The sequence below is a fragment of the Paramisgurnus dabryanus genome, chromosome 9 (genome assembly GCF_030506205.2).
Source record: "Paramisgurnus dabryanus chromosome 9, PD_genome_1.1, whole genome shotgun sequence".
Lineage (NCBI taxonomy): Eukaryota > Metazoa > Chordata > Actinopteri > Cypriniformes > Cobitidae > Paramisgurnus > Paramisgurnus dabryanus.
Genome location: NC_133345.1, coordinates 8,940,818 through 8,968,171, shown reverse-complemented (window position 1 = coordinate 8,968,171; position 27,354 = coordinate 8,940,818). Strand labels below are relative to the sequence as shown.

Genomic DNA, 27,354 nt, shown 5'->3' with positions numbered 1-27,354 from the left:
ACAGATCGGTGACAGGCTGCAGGCTGGACCTATGCCTCATTTCTTGTAAGGAGAAAAAGGGCCACTCAGCAACCTCTGGCTCTGATATTAGTCAGCAACCCCATTAGTCTTAATGGCTGCCTCTGGGCGCAAGGGAGCCTGGTCTGTCCTTTTAAAAGTACATACAAGGAGCTCATTAAGACTTAAAACAAAGAGTATTAGCGAGAGGGGGTGGAGTGAATGAGTGAATGAGTGACCGACAGAAGGGGGGGAGAACGAGATATCACCTCCTTCCATTATGTCCCTCCCCCTTCGGCTCTCATTGACGGGCTCCTGCGAGGAGCTGACCACAGAAGCCCCATAAAGGCCCGGCCATTTCCATAATCGCTCATATCTGTCAGATGAAACACTATCCAGACAGCTTAATGGACAATGTGTAGGATCCCTGTTTAAAAATCTATACCTAATCAATATTTCTGGCTCCCCAGCACCATTTGGAGATGGCCGCTACCTACCTGCTGCTCTGTAAGGTAGCTTAGTATTGACCCGGCTAATATAGGGTTATTCAGAGACGTGCACTGGTCACGTTTGTACTCCAGAGCTCTTTGGGATAAACATGGCAGGTCAAAATTAGTTTTACGGAAACACAGCGATCTGCCGTGACGTAGCTAAGTGTTTCAGGCAGCCGTTCCCACAGTTGTCAGAAACGTTGGGCTCCATTTAGGAAACAAACTGATCAGCACATGAAAATTGCAAAGGCCATCTGTTACCATAGCAGCAAATTTACTTAGAGCAGTCACAGGCCCTCACCCCATCTCTCTGCTTCCATTCACCACCTTTTTAGATGCGAGTAAATCTTCGCTCGAATCCATCAGCAGTGTGATTCAATTTATAAAACTGAATTTGTAAACTGAATATAGAAGAAACATATTATACTTTTATGTAAATTTGATTACTTATTTGTAATGTAAAGATTCAAATTAAATATTTTTATTACAAATTGTGTTTGTAATACTTCTCGCACGTTTTTTTTTTTACTGATCTAGTCAAGGTGGGCAGGAAATACACTGAGGTGTTTATGAGGGTTGGCCTGAAGTTAAGAGAGCACCCGTTACTTTCAGATCATTTGCAGACTGTTAGGCAGAGAGGAGTCTCGCCTTTTATCCCCCTTTGTTCCTTATGCACTTTTGAGCAGATTTCGGTGATTCAGTCATGGTTAAACTGAGCATAGGATCAGCAATTCCGAAAGATGAATGAGATACTAAAACACGAGCCAGCGGCTTACACCGTTTATCAGTGTTTTTAAATAGACTGAACAGTTTCTTGCCCTTGGCAGCTTTCCTTGAGTGTGTGAGGTGTGTCGCATTCATCATTTGGAGGTCAACTCATCTTGGCTTTAAAAAATCCCCAAAGAACAGCGAGTACATGAATGTTTTTTATGAACTTACTCTGATACGACACTTTTAGCAGTCGATTGCATCAGTGGTGTTAGGCAACAGTTTTACTCGCGTGTTTTCTTAAGCTGAAGAAATTGCTCAAGACCATTTGAAAAGATAATGGACAAGATGTGACCTCAGTTTCTATGTGAAATTGCGTTCTTTGCCAACATAAGCTTTGCTATGCTCAACAGAGTTCTGACAGTAAATGAAATGAACAAATGGGAAGTTCCCATAACTTTTTTCAAGTGGCGATTGTGCACATGGCCAAGTTTGTTTTCAGGGAAGATTTAATCACAGGTCTGATAGCCACATTTGAGGTAGAGTTTTATTTTATATTTATATAATGGGGTGTGGACGTGTGGCACAATAGCCACATATTAGACATTATATAAAGAGGAATTTAACAGTCTGCTGACTGTTGTGACAACTGTAAAGTTATAAAAATTTGATGTAGGCTACACCATCAGTGGTGAGCAGTGACTCGTTTTTCGAGTACACAACATTTAACCAATCATGTGTGTTGCTGGTCATGTCAAAATATGTGATCGGTGTGTCATGTAAACTTATGTACATTACGCGTCATTTCATAATACGTGTCTGCTGCAGACACTTCAAAGGGGTTTATGATAATACAAGACACTTGCGTTTGTCAGATCCCTGCTGAAAAAAACCAGTATCAAACCAGCATGGACCAGCATGGGAATTATGCTGGTCTATGCTGGTTTAGCTGGTAGTCACAGCATGCAAGCACCAAAACACAACATATGCTGGTATGACCAGCATGGGATGCTGGTGCTTATGCTGGTTTAGCTGGTGCTAATGCTGGTTTGTTGCTGGTTTAGCTGGTGCTAATGCTGGTGCTGATGCTGGTTTAGCTGGTGCTAATGCTGGTTTGTTGCTGGTTTAGCTGGTGCTAATGCTGGTGCTGATGCTGGTGCTGATGCTGGTTTAGCTGGTGTTCACTAGCAAACCAGCACCAAAACACAACATATGCTGGTCTTGCTGGTATGCTGTTTTTTTCAGCAGGAATATTGGCTTAGTCGCATGTGTAATCAGAGTTTAGTGTTAAGTTAATGTCTTGGGAGTATGTTTTGAACGTGAGCATCTCTTTTATCATAAACCCTTTAGACGCATTTGCAGCGGGCACTTATTTTGACATGACGCATGATGCACATGGTTCCCATGACACAACATGGCATGGCGAGCCAAACACACATGACAGGTTAAATACATTTCTGTTGTGACGAGCTTCGCATGTGCCCACAAAAAGTAGTCACGGGCCGCCACTGTACACCATAATAGCGTAAGACCAGTCGGCTACTCGTATAGCCTAAATAGTTTAATATATCTAGTTATACATTGTTTTAAAACTGTATTTGGATAGTAATTTTGCAGTAACTATACAATTTTACACTTAATTTGTTTTTACATTTATTTGTTTTATTCATGTGCACAACGATAATTTCGTCTTTGGCCGCTGGTGGCGCTGTGCTAATGCAATAAACTAAAAAACAACAACTAAACACTCCCGTCATAATCAACAAAACTGTCCACACTACAAGTTTTCACCCCTTGTTATGGTCTCGACGACTACGTCTTTGGTAAAGACTGTGTTTTGTCGTGGTATCGGTGTAGACAGGACAATAACTACTGAGAGGGCTGTGAGTGGAGTGTAATTGAATTGAAGTGAATCAGCGTGTGACGCCGCCCCCTCGCGCGTGGATCAGCCTCTTCCGCGCCGCGCACAGAACCGCCCTGACTGGGGTAACTAACAGAAGAGAGGGAATGAAGGAGTGATTGAGATAGAGAGAGAGAAAGAGTGAGTGAGAAAAGGAGACACTTCAATACTTCAGAGATCGGATCTGGTTAAAGGAAAAAGCTGTGTCATTTTTGAGAAACTCTGAGGCGCATATACAGACTTGGAAGGACACATTTGGGACTATCCTGACGGGGCACATTAAACAGAGATATAAAAACATTGAAAGACTTTAAACATTGAATGCTTGACTATGACGGCAGCTGTCGATATGAAGCCGTTAACCATAATAAAATCCGAAAAAGACGGTAAGTAAGCTAAACGCTTTCTCGTCGTTATCTTCATTTGATGTGCAAAATGTGTCTTTATTTAGTAACTTTTGCTATCACTGCAACCATGTCTACGTGAAACGCGTTTAAATCCAGATAATGGTATGAGACACATCGATTATGTTGAATAGCAATAAGCGAAAACATTTCAAACTGATGCAAAACAAGTGTGTTGTCTTTCTTAACCCGTCAGTAGTAACACAAGCGGGCATAATTATGCGCAACATATTCATGTTTCTCTATACGCAACACTCCAAAATGTGTCCGTTATTCAGTTTTGTTGTACAGATAATCTGCTGAATAATGCAATGCTGTTATATTACGTAGTTGAGCCATTGTATTAACCATTATTTGTACAGAAAACTTTGAATTTATGCGTAAACTGACTGGACCTATTTATTGTTGCACGAATTGAAAAAATGTAGTCATTTAGCAAACATCTTTTTATCCAGACGCATACTTTCGCTTTGTTAAAATGTTACAAATGTGTGTTATGTGCGTGTACATGTGGAGGTTCTGACACCGAGCAGATGTTGAGTAGCCTACCACACGCAGCCTCTCGTGACGCTCTTATGTACTCGCGTCATTTCATGCATGGCACTTGAAAAAAAACATTGACTTTCAAAACATTGCATGTGTGCATGTATTTCGTATGTTCAATTAGTGCAATGTATACTAAATATAATATTGCAATAATGTTTTAAGATCATCTTTGGTATTCCTTTAATATAAAGCAGATATTATTGCTATCTTGCACTGTTGGATGATGATTATTGTCCTAGTTTTTTCTTTCTTTCTTTCTTTCTGTTTTGATGTATATACATACACAAGTATGTAATTGCAGGGAAATTCCCTCTTGTCCCGAAAAAAATGGTCAGTGTCAACTGAATGATGCTTGTTGCAGCCTCACTGTCCATTCATACCACATCCACATTAACCCCCACCGCTGTCCCAGTCCCGTTTAGGAGGGGCTGCGTGCCTAACCAGGGTTAAGGGAGGGAGGGCAGATGCCATGCTGGTTAAGCAGTCAGCAGTCTTACACTCCTCCTCTATACTCCTGTGGACAGGAATAAAGTGACGAGTGTGCAAGTGGGATGTTCGCACATTTGGTGTACTTGCACTCTATAAGAATATGACCCTTTTATTTGGCCCCGGAAGGGCAGGGTGAGTTCAGTGGCCGCTGGTTTCCCTACGATAAAATGCTGACTGGCCTTAGCCACAGCTGGTGGCTATACACACAGCACTTGGTTCATCCTCTTTACCTCTATTTTGACTTACACACACATATACACCACTACCAGCTGTTAATACATCATGGAAAAAAGATATTCACCTTTGCAAGCATGTCAGAACGAAAGCTAAAGCTGAGGTATAATGACTGCTGTGTGATGTGTAAGACGTGATATGAATCATTGCCACACTCGCATATTCGCACATGTACACAGGCTTGCTCCGTTTCTCACACACATATAAGAGTTTACATTTACAAAATGTGAACAGTCAAGTGTGGTATGTTCACAGAAATGAACTGTGACACTTTCTGAAATACACAAAATGCAGTGTGCGATAACGCACACGCTTTTTTTCTAGCTTGGAAAAATATTTGTAATATGGAAAAATAGTGTGCTTTAAAAAAGTGCTGATACTTGCATTGTTGTTGCCAGAACATCATGCTATCTTGCAAAACAATTTCTCAAGACGTGTTCCCTTGAGTTCAGTCAACCGTAAATGTTCAGGCAAGGTGAACGCAGATCACGGCTCAAGACCGTAAACTCCATGTAAGACATGTTTACTGCTGGTCTGGTGCTTCAGTCTTCCTGAAAAATAGATATGTTCACCTTGTGGGTATCTTTGACAGGCGCCCGTGGTCAGCACACAATGCATGCAGGATTATATAGCTCTGCAGGCTGGCACAAACTCTAGGACACGTGTCCACGTTGGTAATACGGAAAGGCCGTAGACATTAAGCACCTGATGCCAGTTTGTATTGGGTCGTAGATCAAGACAAGCAAGCTTGAGAAGACAACGGCTAGCACAGACACTAGCCTTCCTTTCCCTTCCCCCTTTGCATTTTGACTCTGTTTATACAGAAGTGATGAATGGTTGAATTCAATCAAGAGTCACACAAAAGTTGTTTAGAGTTCAGTCAAGATTATCTGATTTAACCCGAAGACATGTAGTGCATGAGGAGACAATGGGTGCTACACAAGTGCAGGGCTGCCAATAAACATGCATTCATTCATGGAATTGCTAAAATTAGATTGTGCGTGAAGTTAACTCTATTACTTTTTAACAAAATTTACCAAAAATAACAACTGCCGCTGATGGTCTGAAACAAAAACCGTTGACACGAAAACCTTTGGTTTGAGCAGAATATGGAGCAGTCTGCTAAAAAGGCCACAAGTCGTCGACAACAGTGAGTCATTTAAATGTTTACATTTACGCATACGACAGATGCTTTTATCCAAGTGCATTACAAGGTACAATTTTTAATCATCACGTTTGGGTTTGAACCCATGCCCTTTTTTGCTGCTAATGCAATGCTCTACCACTAAGCTGTAGGGTGTGTTTCGTTTAACATATGCATATTAAAATTGTCAATATAAAGCATGCACTGCTGTCCCAGCATCTTCAGAGGTCTGTGCTTTGAAAGGGGAGTTGTCAAAATGCTTGACAACAGGGCCACTCCTTTCATCTTGGACCAAAGACTACTTAACACAGTCAAATGAGTCAGCAACAACACGAGAGACTACCAGGGGTCCCTCCCACTCATTAAAGCCCAGTGAAAAACCATATAGAAATAGCCATAGATGAGAATTTCTCCTCTTCCCTTTCTCTTTTTCTGTTTCTCTTGCCTTGTTTTTTGCTCAGGGTTCAGTGAGTGACAGGAATGTTTGAGGACTGGGTGGGCTTCCCGCTTTTATCTGATTAAGACGCTCTGCTCTCTCATCTCGAACCCCTGCTAGGCCCCACTGGTGGTAAAGCGAAATCCGAGCATTATCAGGTGTGGCATAAAGATGATACAGCATGCTTTAAGATTGTGTCAGAATATGGCTGGGATCCCTGTTGTTACATAACAGATACACGCAAAAGGTTTCTGTAATGTCAGCCTCTTCTGACTTTCCCCAGGCCTGTTCATGCCTTTGCTACCTGACAGCTGTGCAAACATGGATCTGGGCAATCAAGGTTGGTCTGATGTGGGTCTCCGATGGAGCCAAACAAATGACTCAGTTTTTATAGATTGCTGAACAGTGCATGAATAGTATGTACTGTAGTAACGTGAGGTCTAGGGCATGTTAAACATTCAGAGGTAGCAGGATTAATATTTGACACTCACAATTGATTCACCAGACACGGAAAATATTGCAGTGCCTGAGGATAAGATGAAACACTGTTAGATCAGAGGGTCCTGCCTACTTCTCTTCAATAACTCCCCCTTAACAGAATGTCCATTGGTTAAATGACTCCCTTGTCAGAAATTCTTTCTGGCGAACGCACATTTTTATTGTTCCTTTAAAGCTTAGTCATCAAAGGGTGATGGGAGGTCCTAGACTTTATTCGTTCAAGGTATTGGCCGTTTAACAGCACAGACAAACACTTATGTGCGTCAGAATGACTGAATGATACGTCAGAAATATTTTCGCTGTAGAGTTTGTGAAAGCTGCCTTGACCCAATTCGCTGCCTTGAAGGTGCGGTGAACAGTTATCTCTGGCCCTGATTCTCTGAACTTCAAAAGACCAAAACAAAAGCAAAAGACACAGCATGTCTCTGAGCAGGGAAGAAATAACAACCAAGGCGTTTTTTCCCCAAGATTTTACAGCACCCATTTTCTCCCCGCTCCGTCTCTCTCCACATTCGTTCATGTCTCCCGTCTGTGGGCCACATGGGCCCTTGCGTCTTCTCCTTGGCCCCTGATGTGGTGTCTGTCTAGTGATGTCTTCTCCAGCGTGCTACAGGCTAATTACTGAGTCACAGCCCCTGCCGAGCTGACTCCAGTGCCCGCCCCTCCTCCCGTAAGACATTAGCCCATCCCAGGCTCTCTGGTGGGCTGCACACCTCCTGAATGGTGGGAGGCCCTTGAGGTGAGTAAGCCAGCCGGACCGGTGCCTCTCTTTCCATGGCACACTGTGGCTGTTTTACAGATGTCTCCCGTGTAGCGTGCGTGTTATGAACTTATGTAAGAGACACGGAGGGTGGTATTGGATCTGGTTTTGAAATCAGTGCAGCATCCTGACTGGTTCTGGCTATGTCTCACAGCTCAGGGAAGCAGAGGAAGACCTGTTCTCAGATTCTTCTCTCCCATTGGTGTATGCGCTTTCACATGGTAACCTGTTTTAGGACTCAGTAGGGCCTGATGTTTTTGTAATCATCCTATTTTTGTCTTATCTACAAGTTTTTACATTAGGGGATGCATCGAAAGGATGCTTCTAGCCACCAATCGGGTTACATACACGATCATGTAATTTAGAGCTTAAGCTTGTGAGAAAACCACTCTGTGAAGTCCAGGTGTTTGGCTTTAGCTAGATTCTCCGTCTCTCTCTGTTTGTGAGTTCTACTTGATGTACAGCTGAATAGAAGGCACATGATCCTTGGCAGTCAGAAGAGCCGACACAGCTGGGACTTTTTCTCGGTCAAACCATCTACATATTTCTGACAGAGAGGCTCTGCTCGGGCGATTCAGGGATGAGAGCAGTTAAAGGCGTTCTGCGTAGGTGTCTGGATCAAATCCAAAGGCGGTCATAATGAGGGCTTGTCTTTGACATTGTTCACTTACACCAGTAAAGCATGGTGGGATCCAACAGCTCACCCCTTTCTCATAAAGCCACAGCGCAGGGATCGCTGTTAGTCTTTTTTTTGCTTCTAAGAGCCTGTGAGGAAATATGTACACATGGGGTCGTTTCTAGCACTCAGACTTTTTTTTACTCGGGGATGAATTGCAAGATGTGCTAATTTGGTCTGTGTTTTTTTTTTTGCTGCTTTTACCCTCTGCTGCTTATAGACACTTTTGCTGTTTGTCACCACCATGAGTTATTTATTGTGTTTACTAATATGATGTCACTTTGAAGATGCATAAGAACACAAATTCGTCCTGCTGCACGCTAGGTATTTCGAAACAATTTCATTTTTTTCCAGACTCCCATTCATCTATTTTGGGCTTGTGATCTCTTTTTCATTGTTGCAGCTGTGGTAGTTTTTTTTGCATACAGTTAACTTAATTGTGTAATTGGTCCATTTTAAATTGTACTCAGACTTATTGGTTTCAAGGTCACAAATTCAGAAAAAACTCATAAAAAAACTTCCATCCACATTAGCGATTGTAAAACAAAGCAGGAATGTATGGCACGATACATAAAAACAATGCGGTCCGTGGGGAATTCTTTTACCGAGAATGCATCTGTTGGCCATCGACTGGCTCCACAATAGCAGAAACCATTAGCCATTAGCTTGCTAATTGCATGCAGAGCTTTCCTTCCTTCATTTCCCCGATACGGAAAGCTGCTTAGCTCATAAACTTAACTCAGGCGTGACTGACTGCTCATGTATGAATTTGGTTTAATCAGAAATGCTTTTCGATGCATTTATATCCAGTACCAAGAAAGTCTCCTTGGTTTTCCCTTTTCAAGTGTTGCAGGTACCTTTAGAGGAGGTTTATATTGAAGAATGTTACAGATAGAGTAAACTGTTTGTCAAGTTCACCAGTTGTTTGTTCGGAAGTCTAAACAGTGCCTGTAAGATGCACTGATCCGAATGCTCACATGGCCTGTTGGACATAAGTGTGTTCAGTCTTGCAGTGCAGTTACATGCCCTCAATTTGCATGTTGCAAACGCCTCTGCTTCTTTTTACAAGATGCATAGTAGCATTGCTTTTCATATCTACAGTAATACAAAGCTCAACAGTTTACCAGCATGACTGCAAACAGTAGATCAAAGCTAGGTTGCGGTAGTGCAACCGGTTAGATTTTGTAAAAATGCGGTGCTATGCAATTTCTCACCTTGTTTGTGACTTCGTTCTCAGCAGCAAAATTGGAGCCTGATACAATAGTGTCATCATTTTAAACATGGCATATAGCATAATGTATTTTAAATTCATATATACAGAATATATGTGTGTGCATTATCTTAATGTTCAGCGAGTCTCATAAAGTTCACAGACAGTGTGTGCTTGGTTAAGTGGAATTGGAGGTTGTATGCAGTCAGACAGCCACCATGATTTCAATCCTCAATGTGGGTCCTGTGTTTGACCCACTGAGGATGTTGTTGTGCCTGTGTGTGTGAGCGTGCGAGGGCATCCTGCAAACCGGGGCACCCAGTGGCCTGGTCTCTAAGAATAGCCACAGTGTTCCAGGGTGGGAGACCCCCGGCGCGTGACCCTGGCGGGTCGTACAGGCTCGACACCGCCTTTGGGAGCTCAGTCGTGGGCTGCTGCTATTCCTGTCTCGATCCGGCCCGGTCTGCATGCTTTCAGATGGAAATCTAAACAGTGGGCAGAACAAGAACTTCTCTTACTGAATCCCCCACCCTTGTCCATCCCTTGTTCAGCATGGACGTGGTGAATGGCTTTCCTTCATGCAGGCCAGGTTTAGCAGTCTTACGGTCACACACTTTGAGAAAGATAGAGCAAAAGATAAAAAACTGAAAGTGTGTTTTATGAGTGGCAGATGTGCAATTTTTTTTTCTGTGCTCCATTTTCAAAAATAACAAAGGACTTTAATGGACCTTTGTAATTCTCAATAGAATAAGAAAAAACTAAGAGTGAAAAAAGCACGCTTGTGTGGCACAATATGCTAATTTGACATGGACACATAGATACGCCTAGCACAAAAAAAGCTTTCAGAAGCTTAAATATCGTCCAGACTATTGAAGGACTCAAACGAGCTATTTAGCTTTTATTACACACCCACTCGCTGTCTCTCACGCACATTTAGACACACATATTCGCACAAACGCACACTTAACACAGACACAGGCATTCTTTAAAGTGCGTCTAATTTAAGAACATTGCATCTTCAGTGCTTCTCTGTAGATTTTCCGTGCTAGATCTCTACGAGTCAATAAATCACAGAATGCGCGATAAAAAACACTTTAAGAATGAATAAACTGAATGGGCGGGGCCCATGATCATGCCAGCGATGATGTCATCCCTTGGGGACTCCATTCATGTTGTCTCGGATGCTCTCGCATTACAGATAAGTGAATCATCCAACCCCTCCCCACCACGCCCGGCTCCTTGAGACCACCAGGGCCCGTGACTATAATCGCAATTTCACAGCCCCCTGACCAAAGCGAAGAGCTGAGAAAGTCAGACACACTGCACGCAATGCATACCCGACCAATGCACACCTGCACTGTTATCTTATAATATAAAGATTTTTCAGATCTTTTGTGTGATGGCGAAACGGATACATTTTAGTTTAGTATTGAAGTGATTGTGTTATTCAATACACTTGATTCAGATGCTTTACACAAGTACATAGTGTACGTTTTGCTGATAAAGTGGTGTGCAATGGCATCATTCTGCTGTTTGTGATAGGAAAGATATTACGTTGTTCTGATTTGACAAAGCTGATGTCAATCATATTGGTAATGTATTAGATTACTCTTCTCAGTTCACTCCGTGGTTACATTTACATTTAGGCATTTAGCAGACGCTTTTATCCGAAGTGATTTACAACCGTGAGGAAAACAATAAAGTGATTCAATAAAATGAGAAGTGCAAGACATTCTCATTGTAACAGCATGCAGATGATATCTGTAATGCAAAGCTTTATGGAGATGAAAGCTTTGCTTTGAAAACAGCTCCAGTCTTGATGCATAGTTGTATGAACGTAATGAACTTTTTTTGTTGGCATGCTTTCCATGATATTCTGGTTTGCACATACAGATGCTGTATGCAAGATTAGATACACAAAAGAAAATGGAAAGTTAAATTCACTTCTTAAATAACAGAATGTCTTGCACTTGTTTTGTGACCTGTAACATCTTAAATTATTAAAACGGTCACATGAATCTTTCGCTTGTTTTTTGGAATGTTTCCTGTTTTCAAATTAACAGCGTGGTCTTCATAACGATTAATCGCAACTAATCGGTTGCAGAATAAGTTATGTTTACATTATTTATATGTGTTTACTGTGTATAATAATTATGTATACATACATAAATACACAAACATACATGTATAATTTTAGAAAAAAAAATTATATATTATTTAAATTATATATACAATATAAATTATAAATATAAAAATGTATACACATTTAAATATTTTTAAAATATATACATGTGTGTATTTATTTATACGTAATTATTATGTACAGTTACAGCAGTAACAACATAAACAAGCGGCTTTCGTGGTCAACACGTAACTTCCGGTAAACTCCGCTAAGAATAAATAACAACAAAGGACTTTAAATGTAGTTTATTTATATAACAAGCAAAATAAACAACACGTAGATTACACAGGAAACCAAAATATTTGTTATTTCCGACGAGGTATTTGTTCAAGAGTTCAGTTAAGCAACTAGTCAGACTATTAAAAAAACTGAAACCGGAAGTAAAGTTCGGACCAGACGCGTATCGCGTCACCGCACGTGCGTCTGATGACAGTCTATACACAGTACACAAAAAAAAAACTTGGATTCTGCAAATGATTAGTTGCGATTAATCATTATAAAGCCATACTCTGAACTCAGTATTTTCAGACACCACTTGTACGTAAGGCTTTTTGCAATGATATCTGAAAAAAATGGTTTTTCAAATGACTGCCCCACAGTGTTCTTTCAGAAGGCACTTTGCTTTAGCCACTAATGAAAAAACCTCACTATGTCTTGTTATGCCTTTGTGTCATATTTTATCCAAATAAAACATGCTTCCTTTACAAAAAAAAAAAAAAAAAACGCAGAACATTTGCACTTTACCAGACAGGGTCTCTTAGGTTTATTTTTGGCAGTTTAGCTGGATATGGTTGTATCACCTAATGTGAAAATGGACTTCTTCCCCAGTGAATGAAGCCGCTGACGTCCAGCTGGTAGAATGGCTCCTCTAATGCGCAATTAAACACTGTAAATGGAGAAAGCAGGATCTCGCTCTAATCGAATCTCACAAGAGAGCTGCATTGTTCTTCTCCATTTAGACACTCTGCATAATGTATCAATGCAAAGCCATTTCTGTCAGACTCATCCAGGGAGGTAGCAGCGGATAGAGAGAGAGAGAAAGAGAGAAAGGGTAGGAGAGAGGCGAGGGAGGTTAGGAGGGACAGCTGTTGTACATTCCTGGCTTGGTTATGTCTTGTTGAGGACCGAAGACAGTAAGCGCAAACCCATACGGCGCCCAGGGCTGGCAGTTTGAAAACCACGCAGAGATGCCAGAACATCTGGGTGTCAGTAGACAGCAGTCACAGACGGCACAAAAAAAAGACACAGAGCGTTGCTTTCCACAGTCTCAACTGTGCATTTGGCTCCAAGATGAGTTCATCGTGCCTGAGTCACACAGGTAATTTTATCACTCAGAGGTTGCTCTGTCGTAACTCTGGAGTTTTTTGTTTAGGTTATATATTTATCTTAAACAATTCTTCGAAATTATCTTAGGAGAAATGCACGTAGACAACATATGTTGATGTTTTGTTGACAGTAAGATTATTAAGCTATAAAATGAATAAACTAAATCATTTATGTAATGAGAAATGCTTCACATTGCAAAACCACAGTTTGTTCTTTATCACGCTCTTCTAGGAAAAATGACTGAGATTAAAGTGATTTTGTTTCAGACCAATGATAAAATCACCAGCCCTCACCTTGCCACAATCAGCAACACATTACAAAAATTGGGTCACATCATGGTTGTAAAATCTTTGATCTTATTACTATCCTTTTGTCTCTTTCCCTTGCCCAATTCTAGTGTAAAGAATTGGCAGCGGCACTCCTCAAGCCCTTAGGGGTTTCCCAAAATCCTCTCTTTTTCTTTCTTTCCCCCTCTCACTCCCTCGAACAGCCACCCCGACAGTCTTAATTGGATCGGTCGAAGTCATCGGGCACTGTTTAACTCATCAAAGGCTTCTCTATGTCCCGCTGGGTGCCCACGGGCAAAGAGGGTGACTTTTCCAACACTGTGGTGTCTGTTCGGCACCCTGCAGCCTGCTGTGACATCATCACCCCTCAGCCATGACCTCTAACCCCTAACTATTGACCCCTTGCAACACAGACCCCTCTGTCTATGTCTGGAGACAGAGATGGAGCAGCTTGCCGGGTAGAAGGCATAGTGGGGAGATGGCGAGGTGGTTATCGATAGGTGTAGGCTTTGACCTGTGACACACTTATATTTTTTAACTATCCTTAGCTGGGTGAGACGTCTAAGAGGTGGACATTGTGCATGTGGCTAAATAAAAGACCATTTAAATATGATTGTGAAGCACTGCGCCTGGTGTTTGCCTTAGTTTATGTCGATTCTTTATTTATTTTGTGTGTAATGTCGCATATCTGCGATTAATCCATACTTAAAATGTGTGTGATTGACGTTGATGTGTTTGGTCCAACAGATCTGGAATGTGCGGATGTCCCTTTACTCACACCAGGAAGTAAAGAGATGATGTCACAGGCTCTTTTGGCCACATTCAGCGGCTTCACCAGGGAGCAACAGCGACTCTCCATCCCTAAAGGTTCAACTTCCATTGCATTTTATTTTAACATTTACTTTCCATTTTCCTTTCCATATCTTTTTCTCCCTTTTAAGTCATACAAGACCCATTTTTACCATTTGTTGATTATGTTAATAACAGCAGACACATATTCCTCCCATTCTCATTTATTAGCAAAAGAAGGGAACATAGACAGGAAGAGCGAGATATTAAGAAAAAGCGAACATGGAGCGCAGAAGCGTAGTTTCCTTGCTTCTGGCTCTGTAGTCCGGAATACCAAAATCAGATTGCCTAAAAAGAGATCTTGCTAGATAGGCACATGGCAATCTTTAGCAGAGGTTATGAATTATGCTTACCATCCATGGCAGACCGCAAAATAGCTTTGCTTGCTGTGTCTGGGGAGGCTGTAGTCTGTGTTGGGTCTGCGTCTGTCTGGAAATAGCTGTATTCAGTGAGCTTGTGGAGTGTATGTGTCTACAGTAGAAGGAGCCATTAGATGGAGAGAGAGAGGGGTGTGTATGTCTATAGGCTAAAATTACAGTTGTTTCAGTTCCTTCCACTCTGGCTACAAATTTATAGAAAATCACCTGACTATTTCCCATAAGCCACCAGGCCTGTGACCAAAATACTGTCAGCGTTTTAAACACAACCAACTAGAAAAGAGCTCTGTCTATATAAACATCCTATACATTATCATAAACATCTTCCCTATGCTATTTATATTGGGAAAAAAATTATATATATGGATACACATATATATACGTATATGTATCTACCGTAAATGCATGTATCTGACCATGTAATTTCTCTTCGTTAGACCCCAGGGAGTGGACAGAAGCCCACGTGAGGGAATGGTTAACATGGACGGTCAACGAATTCAGTCTGAAAAATGTAGACTTTCATAAGTTCAGCATGGACGGGGCTAGTCTCTGTGCACTGGGTAAAGAACGCTTCCTGGACCTCGCACCAGACTTTGTGGGAGACATCCTCTGGGAACATTTAGAGATGCTGCAAAAAGGTGATAATCAGTCAGTCTGTCTTGTTTGTCTGTCTTCTTCCATTCGTTTTTCATTACAATTGAGTAAAAAGTTCAATTAAAGGGGCCAAGACTGTAAAATAAATATTTGGTGTCCCCAGAGTACACATGTAAAATTTTAGCTCAAAATACCACATAGATAATTTATTATAACATGTTAAAATTGACACTTTGTAGGTGTGAGCAAAAATGTGGCGTTTTGGGTGTGTCCTTTAAGATGCAAATGAGCTGATGAAATGCAAACACTGATCGCAATGATGGTGGTTTGTTGAAATTGAAACTCAGTTGTGCCGTGAATGATTTACTCTCTCTCTTTCTCTCTGCACTAAATGGCTGTGTCGTGGTTGGATAGTGCAGATTAAGGGGCGGTATTATTTTAATAAGATCTCCTTATGACATCATAAGGAGAGCCAAATTTTAATGACCTAATGCTTACCAAAACTGAGTTACTGGGTTGATCTTTTTCACATTTTCTAGGTTGATAGAAGCACTGGGAACCCAATTATAGCACTTAAACATGGAAAAAGTCAGATTTTTTTAAAATAAATCAATTGATAATAGCTTCAGCAAGATTTCCAATGCTATCTCATGGCAATGCGTACGTATTTTACAAGGTGGCGCATTTTTATCAATCCGTACAACCACATTCGTACCTTTTTGTCCGATTTACCCATGTGCCTGTGATGTTGGGATTGGGTGCGGGGTTAGCGTAGATTTTCGTTATTGTTCTTATTGTTTGTTAATTATACATTTTTGCACAAATTTTTTACTAATTAGCCAACTTGTAAAACATGTACGAATTCTGAAGAGATCACGCTGAGATTTCATAATATATGCTGTGAAATGTAAAACAGGTGTTATTCTTAAAATGCTTAGAATAATTTTCTTTGCTTACCTGCTTATCAAATTCAAACAGGGTTTGAAATCTTCCAGTATGCATTTGCTATTGACGTAAAAGCGGTGTTCTTTCATAAATTTCTAAAGTAAAGCCACTGTGGTATAAACATGAAAGCTGCTATAACTTTATTGTCTCGCACAATCTAATCTGTAACACGTTTGTCTTTGCGACTGAGTATAGTTTGAGTAATGTGTGTTCTTCGTTCACACAGAAGACCAGAAGCATTTCCCCATCAACGGTCTAACCTCCAGTTTCCAGGAATCTCGCTATCCCTCAGACTACTTTTTCAGTGAGTATCTCTTTCAGTTAGCATCATTACAGTGCCCGAGCAGACTTCCATATCATATGCCAGATCTATACATAGGTAATGTTAAACGATCTGTCTGTAAAAGCTGTTAACAATGGCAAGATCGAGAGTCTGGACATTTAAAAGCCTTAAATCTCATATGAACTCCCTTAATGTCCACCTTTCTCTGTTTTCTGTCGTTTAGACTATGGCATAGAGCATCCACAATGCGTCCCACCTTCAGAATACTCGGAGCCAAGCTTCATAACAGAGTCTTACCAGACCCTTCACCCGATTAGCTCGGAAGACCTGCTGTCGCTCAAATACGAGAGCGAGTATCCGAATGTTATCCTGCGTGACGCACCTCTCAATCAGCTGCAGGGAGATTACTTCTCGGTCAAACAGGAAGTGGTGTCACCCGACAATATGTGCGTGGGCCGCATTAGCAGAGGTGAGTGTGCCGGATATTCTTTTATCATGTATGGAGATGATGGTTATATCATTTGGAGAAACCCTTACTTGAACCTGCTACACTAGTCTTATTCTAAAACTAATATTGAATGATTATATATAAAGACTTGATGACTAGACGTGCTTCATTTAGTGATAAGCTATTTCTTAAGAAAGGCTTAGTGTACAGAAGCGTTCCTTTTAAAACACCATTTTGTCTCAAGCATTGTTCTTTGTTTAGCCAACGTCAGGGATTCAGACAAAGGGTCACGGTTATGATAACAAGTACTTCCCTGCTGTAAAAGACTAGCATTTTTGCTCACCAGTATATGTTGTGTTTTTAATGCTGGGGTGTACTGGTGTCCCTACCAGAGTTCATAAGTGGCTTATGCCCCTTTTCCACCAGAAAGAACCGGACTGGTTCAGAGCTAGCCCTGTTCTTAGTTTAATAGTTGGTAATCCTTTTAAAAACCGGCCACCACAGAGCGAAGTCTTACGTCACTGAATAAATCTCATCTTTTCCAGCAATGTTGCATAGGGTGACCATACGTGCCATTTCGGTGCGTCTTCCGGAAGTCGTATTTGTTGACCGCATACGCCATTCAGTTAAAAACATAAGATATACAATCGTAGGTTCATTCTTACCTTAAAATGTAAAGGTTGCTTTTCTGTAATAATAATAATAATCCTCTATGACATATGCGGTCGACAAATACGACTTCCGGAAGACGAACACAAAATCCTGGACGGGATGCGTCCGGGAAGAATGGCACGTATGGTCATCCTAATGTTGCAATTATTATTATTAATGGTCAATGGCTTTGCATACCTACATTGTCATCCAAACGCTGTGAATCCAACAGGTACGTGCAGCTCGAGTAAATATATATAAACAAAGGTTTCAATTGAGAATAACGGTATGGGCATAACATATTTTAGCGTTTACACAAAACAACGTTAGCCTTAGCATGTAGCTACTCGTGTCACAGTAACACCACCCCCAGCCCCTGACGCAATCGGTTCTTAAGTCTAGATCAGCAATGCGTTGGTGCTACTTAAGAACCACTTGGGTGTTGAAAAAGAAAGAAGTGATTTGAAATTAGGCTTTGGGTCTGAACCAGCACTCAAACTGCCTTGGTGGAAAAGGGGGATTAGTCAACCAGCTTCATCATTTTTTTAAACAGGTGCACCAACTAGACCATTGCCAAATCAACACCAGATTTATACTGACCTAAACTGCAGTGTGTTTAGCTGTGTATGCTGTACACATGGCCCGGCATAAATGCACATGGTATGCGTGCAATAACGGTTCAGTCCTCGGTTGATACTGCACAAGGGAAATGTAAACACACTGTATGAAATATAAAGTTAATTTCTCTCATCCTAGACGTATATTTGCACACTCTCATCGTGGCTTAAATTTATCCCCAACACCCCCACAGCGATTGGCAGTGTGTGGTCCTCAAAGCGAAGTTTGTCACGACCGTTCTCGTCTCGCGTTACCGCAGCCGCTCATGCACTGCCAGGGAATGAAGTAGACCGCTGGCTTTGTATGCGGTTCTTTCGCACACCGTCTCTAAGCACTTTCAACTGCGGTGGGGGAAAAAGGGAGAAAAAACAAAGATGTTTGCATCTAAGCGAGATACGTTTGAAGCCACAGAGCACTGGTAGCAGTCTTTTGTGTCAAAGCATCTTGGTGAGGCAACCTTACTGGGTTACAGGGTGTTTTTGTGAACATTCAGGTTCTCGTAAGGATCGAAAGTTGCAATGTGTGAAGAAAGCATTCCGGTTTCTCACGAAGTGTTATGTTAGCTTTACCTCACGTACGCCTGGGCTCTTTCTCCCACCCGTCTGTCATAGACGAGAAACAGGCTGCCTCGCACTTAACACCCTTGAATCTACGTCCAACCATCTTGCAGCTGAGCAAATGATCGAGATTTAGATTGGACTGTGAGATTTGTTATGTTTTGTCGAACAACGGGGCTTCTGCCCTCTGGGTACAAATAAGCTTTATGCTGTATGCAGTAAATCCAAGCTTTGGAATGAGCGCTTTGTGGGAAAGTATTTGCGGTGCCACCAAACTCACATGTGGCTTCAATTTTTCAATTTAAGATTTAAGAATCAGACCCAGCTCTTGTATTATCTTTCATTCTGTAATAGGCATTCAATTGAGACGGGCCTTTTATCTCGGGATTAGCCAAAAATAGCAAAACAATTTGTTTTGATTTTCTTCCAATTAGACAAAGCCCAAATATTTCCACATGGAGATTGTGTAAGGGAAACAAAGCGTTGCGTCCACCAGTTTTAGATTTCTCTGTATGGCCGAGGCCAGACCACTTGTGAACTTTATTTCCTCCCACACATGGGGGCCAAACATCACACCTTCTACAACCCTAGACTGGATGATATCATGAAATGTTTTAACCCTTTCCTCTTTTTTGAATCTTAGGTAAGCTGGGAGGCCAAGACTCATTTGAGAGCATTGACAGTTTCGAGAGCTGTGATAGGCTGACGCAGTCCTGGAGCAGTCAGTCGTCGTTTAACAGCCTACAGAGAGTTCCCTCCTATGACAGCTTTGACTCAGAGGACTACCCCACTGCACTTCACGGACACAAACCCAAGGGTACCTTCAAAGACTACGTACGGGAGCGATCGGACCTCAGCAAAGACAAACCAGTCATCCCGGCAGCCGCGCTCGCTGGGTACACAGGTCAGTATTAACTTACGGTCAATCACAAACAATTCAGCTGATTGCTTAAGAGGAAATCAGGGATATTTAATACTTAATGCAAGTACAGTGGGGCTCCAATTGGACTCTATCCCCAATATGGTGAGCTTAGTACACTTACACGTATAATTTGCAGATATCATGCGCATAAAACTGTGATTCAAAACAAGGAATGTTGTTTACAACCATAAATCATTTGGAATCAGAAGTATGTGCATGTTTCCATCTAAAGTAAGCGAGGCACCTCACCTCGTCTTACTGGGACACGGTTGCCTCTGGATCGTCTCTTGCACCAGTTTTGAATGCGTCGGTGCGCTGCATAACCGCAGTGCTGCGTTTGTTACATGACTGTAAAGATGTCACCTCAATCTTTTTCTCTGCATGACTGCCACGCTTGCTTTTGTGAGCAGCTCGTGTACCCAGCAAACGTGCCACACCCTGGCTTTTTCAAACATAAATGGAGACTGATGCGCTCTCTCTCCCCGTTTCTTTCTCCGCCGTGTTCATCTTGTATTCTTTATCTGTGGCCCACATCTCAACCATTTCCCAGGTCGTCTTGGCAACAGAGGGTGCAGCACAAAGTGATAGCAGCCCAGTGCACTTTAGACGAGAGCTGCTTTTTCTGCCCATCTTTTAGGGCTGTATTTCTCAAACCTACCTGCTCATGTCATAAAGCATATATCTCACAGATGAACAGAAAAACAGCCCCCTTTCAGAAAAAGGAAATAGGTCCCACTCATTACGTCAATCATTTCATTTCTATTTTTGGAGACTGTAGGGTTCCTTTGAATGTTTAAATGACTTTGCGTGAGTGACTGTGTTTATTGTGGTGAGAAATTATGTACGCTAGATACAAGATTGTAAAAAAATGTCAGTACTAGTAGGCATGGGCGATAATAAACTTGTGTATTTGCTATTTTGTTTGTACAGAGTGACCGTGCAACCCTACTTACAGTAATACACATATATATGCAACAGATGTTGTGTTGTCTATAGTCGAGTATTTTTGCATGCACAAAAGCGAAAGACTAATTTTGTAACATTTGTATAGCAGGTTGCAATAGATGTGTTTTAGCCACAGTGTGAAAACACTGAGTTGAAGGTAGAGATGAGGTAGATAAAGACAGCAAGTGTTTTTTTATGTTTGTCATCATTAAACATGTATGCAAGTACAAATCCATCAGATCTGGGAGGAGAGCTACATAACCACGCTACCACAGTGTACTTTTTTTCACTGACAACTGATTTTTAACTTTTTGGCATTTTCTTATGCACAGACTTAGTTGAATTCTTTAATAAAAATGCCTTTATTTCTAAAAGGGGGAATTCATTAAAATGAATCACACAGGCTATTAACACATATTTGTACGCACTGTTTAAGTGTGTGATTTAACAAAGTCTGCAATTTTGTACATTTTTTCTAGTAGTGGTTTATACACAATCTGAAGTACTTTGTTAGGACTGTACAGCATAACCCTACCAGTTAGATCCAAGCACCTGAATAGTCTCTTTAAAATGCCAAAAATTTCTTATCTACACCACATGTATGATTCATGGCCGGTTAATGCTCTCCTCCATCATTTCACGAATAACTGCTGCTGTGATCTATAGAAAATTCAAAAAAATTTTAATATCATGAGCTGCAATGGTAAATACATTTACCATGCAAAAAAAAAAAATAATAAGTCTATAATTAGACACATTTGCACGGAAAGGCAGCATGTTTGTGTAATACACAGATGCATTTAAATGTGCCACAGCGCTATATCAAGCCATTTGGCACCTGGTTTGCGAGGTTTTTGCACCAAGACGCCCCATGCAAAAGTCGCACAACTGTTCAACGAATGCAATAGTGAGAATTTCATTTGTTTAACAAAATCTATTTATAGGGATGCTTCACCCAAAAATGAAAATTGTGTTATCGTATCTTCATGTTGTTCTAACCCTGTATGAATTTCTTTATTATGTTGAATACAAAAGAAGAAATGGTAAGCACACAGTTGGCGGTACCTATTGTTTTTTTCCTACTATGTAAGTCAATGGGTACCGTCAACTGTGTGGTTACCATCATTCTTTAAAATATTTTCATACAGGTGTACAACAGCATTAGGATGAGTAAACAATGACATCATTTTTGTTACTATCCCATTAATGCAGCCATCACCTTTGTTTGTAGTCATGCATTTACTTCAGTGTGCTTCAAGAGCTTTCTACAATTCAGTCATGGATTTTATCTATCAGTTTAGAGGCTTTGGTTTAGGCATGCAGAGGACCGACCCGTAACTTTCCGTTCCCAGCCCTTTTGGGTCTAGCGAGGGTGTGTTACAGTTTCTGGAATGTTTTTATGCTGTTACCTGCAAAAACAGATTATTAAGGCATTACGGATCCGAACAAGAGATTCAGGTGATACGATTATATGCCAGCCAGCAAAAGAGTGGGTGTGAAAGAACCGTTAAAAAGTTGATGAGATAATCAGTTTCACAATTACATTAGCCTTTCATTGCATTATGCTGGATATAATAAACTCTTAACCAGAAACACAGGCGTTTAGCGAGCCAACGCTGGTGACAGATCTCCTCTCTGCTTCTGTGCATTTAAAGCGGGTGTGATGTGACGGTTCATGCACACAAAACCACAAGACGAAGGCAACACAAAGCTTATGAAGCCGAGCGCACGAGTTTGTACTGCTGCTGCCCACACACTGCGAAAGAACGTCTGCTCGATAGGTCAACACAACCACATAAACCCTTCCCTCAAAGAGTACTCAATAAATTACTTCTTTTAATCAAACGCATTACCAATGCACGATTGTGATATTTCAGCCGAATTAAAACCACCCAGAAAATCTCAAATGTTTAAAGTTGACCCCATCGCTCTGAGTGCTTATGTGTACGAACATGAGTGCAGATGGACGGCGAGGACTTCACTCTCTCACACCCACACAGCCGTTCACACATGCAGATACAAACACATGTGTTCTTTCAAACACGACACTCAGACATACACATCACGTCTCGTACGATCAAACGCATTTATTCAACAGATATTTAGCCTTGGGGCAAAATCCTAAATGATGTCAATGATATGGAATTCACATAAAGAGTCCAAAGAGTCATTGGACATGGAGTATGTGGCAGTGCGAGTCGGTCAATACACCATTGTGTCACCCAGGTCTCCTTTCTCATGGACTGTGACATATGGCTAATGGCATGTTAGATTCATTTTGGGCCACATTATAAAGTCTGATGGTTCTTTTGTGGATAATACTATGATGCTTATAACTAAAAGTACTAAATCACATGATAACATAGTGTTTTCTTCAAAGAAACATCATTGCATTATTATAGTTCATGTTCAGAGCAATAATAATGTTTAAGTAAGTGTCAAATTATGTGAACTGAGCATCTTACATGCACATATGTATGTATGTATGTATGTATATTGTTTCAAATCACCTTCACGTGTAAAACAAAAATGCAGAAAACAAAAATCGAGTGCAATCTTTTAACAAATATGTGTTATTTGATTTTTTTAGGTAGTGGACCCATCCAACTCTGGCAGTTTTTATTGGAGCTTTTGACAGACAAATCCTGCCAGTCCTTCATCAGCTGGACAGGAGATGGCTGGGAGTTCAAGCTTTCCGACCCCGACGAGGTGAGCGGATACATTTTATTTCATGCAATAGTATTTGGACACTTCATGGAAGTACCACGGGTTTTGGACTTGGAAGTAACACATAAATACCATGATATATGAACATGTTATACCACAGGGGTGTTGAATGCTTTATTCTGATTGGTTGAGAAATGTTTCACGGGTATGCACCCCTGAGCTATAAAATGATTTAAAGGAAAACACCACTGTTTTTCAAAATTTTACTATGGTCTTACCTCAACTTAGACAAATTAATACATAACCTATCTTTTATCAATGCGAGCACTTAATCTTTGTACAGCGCGTTGTGAATGTGTTAGCATTTAGCCTAGCCCCATTCATTCCTTAGGATCCAAACAGGGATAAATTCAGAAGCCACCAAACACTTTCATGTTTTTCCTATTTAAAGACTGTTACACGAGTAAGTATGGTGGCACAAAATAAAATGTGCCGACTTTTTAAGTGGATAAAAAATGAGAACTATATTGTATGGCGGAAGAGCACTTAGCGCAGTAATATTGAAGGAAGTTTGAGCGAGATGTGGAGTAGTCAGGAGTGATGATGTTACTGCGCGCCTAGGTCAAAGTGCTGCAAACTAAGTGCTCTTCCGCCATACACTATAGTTCTCATTATTTTCCGAAAAAAATTGTCACGTTTTATTTTGTGCCGCCATACTTACTTGTGTAACAGTCTTTAAATAGGGAAAACATGGAAGTGTTTGGTGGCTTCTGAATTAGTTCCTGTTTGGATCCTAAGGAATGAATGGCGCTAGGCTAAATGCTAACACATTCACAGCGCGCTGTACAAAGATTAAGTGCACGCATTTAAAAAATATAGGCATGTACTCATTTTTCTAAGTTGAGGTAATAACATAGTAAAATATTGAAAAACTGTGGTGTTTTCCTTTAAAATAACCATATGTGTATTGAATAATGGACACCGGCCCTTTGAATTATTTGAAAATAGTGCACAACCAAGGTGGTAATGCGCCATGATGCGTTAGCACCTTGTGTGTGCATTATTTTCGAATTATTCAGTTGCCCATTTTCAATTAAAATTGAAATAATTTGAATTGAACATTCTGTATGATTTAGTACCACTTGATACCATCACTGCACCATGGTACTCCCACAGTAAGCAAAAGACCTATATAAAACCCACATGCATGACCATCTAAAAGTGTTGCACACGTTCCTTCATGTCCATTGTCTCTCTGACCTCCAGGTTGCACGTAGATGGGGCAAAAGGAAAAACAAGCCCAAGATGAACTACGAGAAGTTGAGCCGTGGTCTGCGCTACTACTACGACAAAAACATCATCCACAAGACGTCCGGCAAGCGTTACGTCTACCGCTTTGTGTGTGACTTAAAAAGCCTGCTGGGATACACTCCCGAAGAGCTCCACACCATGTTAGACGTAAAGCCTGACACAGACGAGTAAACTCTGGACAGGGGAAAGAGGAGATTTAGGCTTAAAAATGCCTTCAGATACCCTGAAATTAAAACGGGGCATCAATTTTCAGCTCCTGTCACGTTCCATCTTAACACCTAGTTGTGGTCAAGTCTTGTTCTGAGCTCATTGGAGACGCGGTGACGAAAGGAAGCATCGAAACATTTACCAAAGTTTATAATGCGTAGACTTTGTGCGTCTGTATTGTTTAAAGTTCAGGAAAAACTGCCATTTTGACTCAGTAGCACACAGCAGACTGCGAAAGCAGGGAAAAACAAGGACTCCTGTTAGTACACACGTTGCCAAAATCAAAGACAAGAGGAATACTGCAGAAATATTTACTACTACGTTGTTTTTCTGTTTCTCTCTCCTTGCATACACAACACGAGGGAAGAGTTCTCAGCCGGACCAAAATAACAAAAGTTTTATTTTTATTTTTTTATCATTTCTTAAATGTGCCAGTATTAATTTCTGGAGATCACTTGTATTAAGATGCTGTTGTATTGTGTCTCGACAGAGATTGTGTCATTTTTGTACATTTTCATATGCAGAAAATGAAGTGTTTTTGAAGTCGAACCGTGCTTACTCGTTCCCTCCACTTTTAAGGTCATTGTCGACTGCTCTTACCACAATGTCTGTGCCTGAAAAGGCTGTTTTTGATCAACCGATCATAACAGATACCAAAGTCTCGCCTTTTTCAGTTGAAGGAGATGCGTTTCAGTCAAACTGAGAGTTGGTGAGAGGCACGATTGAAAACGGCCGTTGACTGCTCAGCAGTAACAGTCAAAGCACACGCTCCACCCCTGCGTCTGTGGTATTAAAACAGTGCCTGCGTTTAAGACTGGCATGTCATATTAAGACATCAAACATTTCTTTTTTTTTTTTTTGTACACTTAATTCTTCAAAATGTTGCCTTAATTAGCACATGGAAAATTTGCCTGCATATGAACTTACTGTGTTAACGCAAGGTAGATTGAAAGAGTGGGGTAGGTTACAACTTAAAAGGCATGCCGGCGATGTTAGACTGGCTCTTAGTTAGCGTTTACTGAAATGAAAGCCATAAACCGAAGGTGTTAGGAACTTGACAAAGACGTGATTGAATATCTTGTGTGCCTCAGCCATGTTTAAAAGTGAAGTCTGCATTCGGCAGTGAGTCAAGTATTGAAAGCAAAGAAAGACCAACTGGGCAGTTTCGTTATGTTTTGAAAGAAAATGGCTTAGGAAAGTGACCTTTGGCTGTTTATTGTATGATATGTATTTAGTTTTTTTTTTGCAATGGCGTTGATGATGTTCGGCTGGCACGGTTAGCTAATGCAAATGCCGCTATCAATAATAAGATCTTAATGCACAATGGAAAATGGACGTTTTTTAATGGTTCGTTTAGATGCAGTATTATAGATGTTTAACTGTTTTAGTCATCACTGGTTGTACCATTTAGGTCAAAGTTTACATTACAGTTTCCATGTTACTGTGCAATCATATAGTATTGAATGCTTTAGACGTGATTGTTTGGTGCAACTGCACATATTTGCTATAATTTACATTAATGTGCAACATGGAAACTTTAATGTAAATGATTTTTTTTAAGTAAAAAATATTATAGGCAATAAATATTATTTTGTGACTGCCACTGTGTGGGAATGGCCTCACGGATAAGACCTCGTGAGAAAAGCCAAAGTAAAGAACGTTACAAGAAAGCAAATATTATTGTTTACAGTCGTGTTATGCTACCCATGTGATTGGTGTAGTTTTGGAATTGTCTATTTTTACAGATAACATTTCATAAAGTTGCTATTTAAAAATAAATAAATAAATAAGTCAGATACAGCTGTTTTCAAAATCCAACGGATTGATTGTCACACGTCTTACCACAGTTTATTTTGTGCTGTCGGAAATAAAAAAATGCATTGGTTAGACAGCATTGATTGATACCCCTACAGTAATGCTATGTGCTCTTAAACCACACATCACATCGACAAGTTTTTTTTGTTTTTTTTAAGATCATAATGCAGTCATTGTCCCAAATATCTATAATAACTGCAAAGTGTGTGAAAATGGTTACTTTTGACAAATGCATACATGCATAGACATAATAATGAGTGTTTTTTTTATTTCCCCACAGTTTTGCCTTATTTTGTATATTTTATATTTCTGTATTTTTTGTTACATGAAAGTTTTAATGTATTTAGTTCACAAACATTTGATATTTTTCAATAATTTATATTTTATAAACTTTGAAATATGAAATGCAGACAGCTGGTGCTTTCATGAGAAAATTAAGGTAGCGCAAGACGAAATGTAGCGAATTTTCTTTTATATGAAAAAGATTTTTAAAAAAGAAGAAAAAAGTTGACTATAAGGAATTTAAAGACCTGTCTGCAGTTATACGGTTGTGTATAGATATGGCTGATGCTGGCCCATCAATATGTTCCGCTGGAGAGTTTTATAAACAGTAGCTTCTATTTCTTATTGTACTTTAAATTGTTATGTTAAAAAATATATATGTGAAGAAAACGACCCGTGTGATTCATTCTTTCGCAAACATGGATGTATAAAGCGATAATGCTGAATCAAATAACGAAAAGGAAAACACACCCATAGCAACCTTCTCCCACAAACTTGAAGATACACATGCAAGTGTCACCTTGCTCACTATGTGCAGCGCTTTGCAGGGTTTGTGGCAGATTTGTGGTTGCGTTTATTATGATTCTTGGTTAAA

The 27,354-nt window shown here is 40.5% G+C and overlaps 1 protein-coding gene across 3 annotated transcripts in view; it reads left to right on the top strand.

Annotated features, from left to right (window-relative positions):
• The window catches only part of ets1 (v-ets avian erythroblastosis virus E26 oncogene homolog 1), a 45,816-nt gene extending 18,667 nt beyond the window's left edge, over positions 1–27,149 (top strand). The window contains exons 1-8 of one of the 3 annotated variants that reach the window (XM_065279341.2): positions 3,185–3,482; positions 14,036–14,155; positions 14,952–15,152; positions 16,280–16,357; positions 16,560–16,805; positions 19,254–19,514; positions 23,068–23,186; positions 24,411–27,149. In XM_065279341.2, coding sequence (XP_065135413.1) covers positions 3,428–3,482; positions 14,036–14,155; positions 14,952–15,152; positions 16,280–16,357; positions 16,560–16,805; positions 19,254–19,514; positions 23,068–23,186; positions 24,411–24,626 — 1,296 coding nt within the window. In that variant the 5' untranslated portion in view covers positions 3,185–3,427 and the 3' untranslated portion in view covers positions 24,627–27,149. Of the gene's footprint in view, positions 1–3,184; positions 3,483–14,035; positions 14,156–14,951; positions 15,153–16,279; positions 16,358–16,559; positions 16,806–19,253; positions 19,515–23,067; positions 23,187–24,410 lie in introns of those variants that run through there. The other 2 variants (XM_065279339.2, XM_065279338.2) reach the window with 2 other exon arrangements.
• The last annotated feature ends 205 nt before the right edge of the window (positions 27,150–27,354 follow it).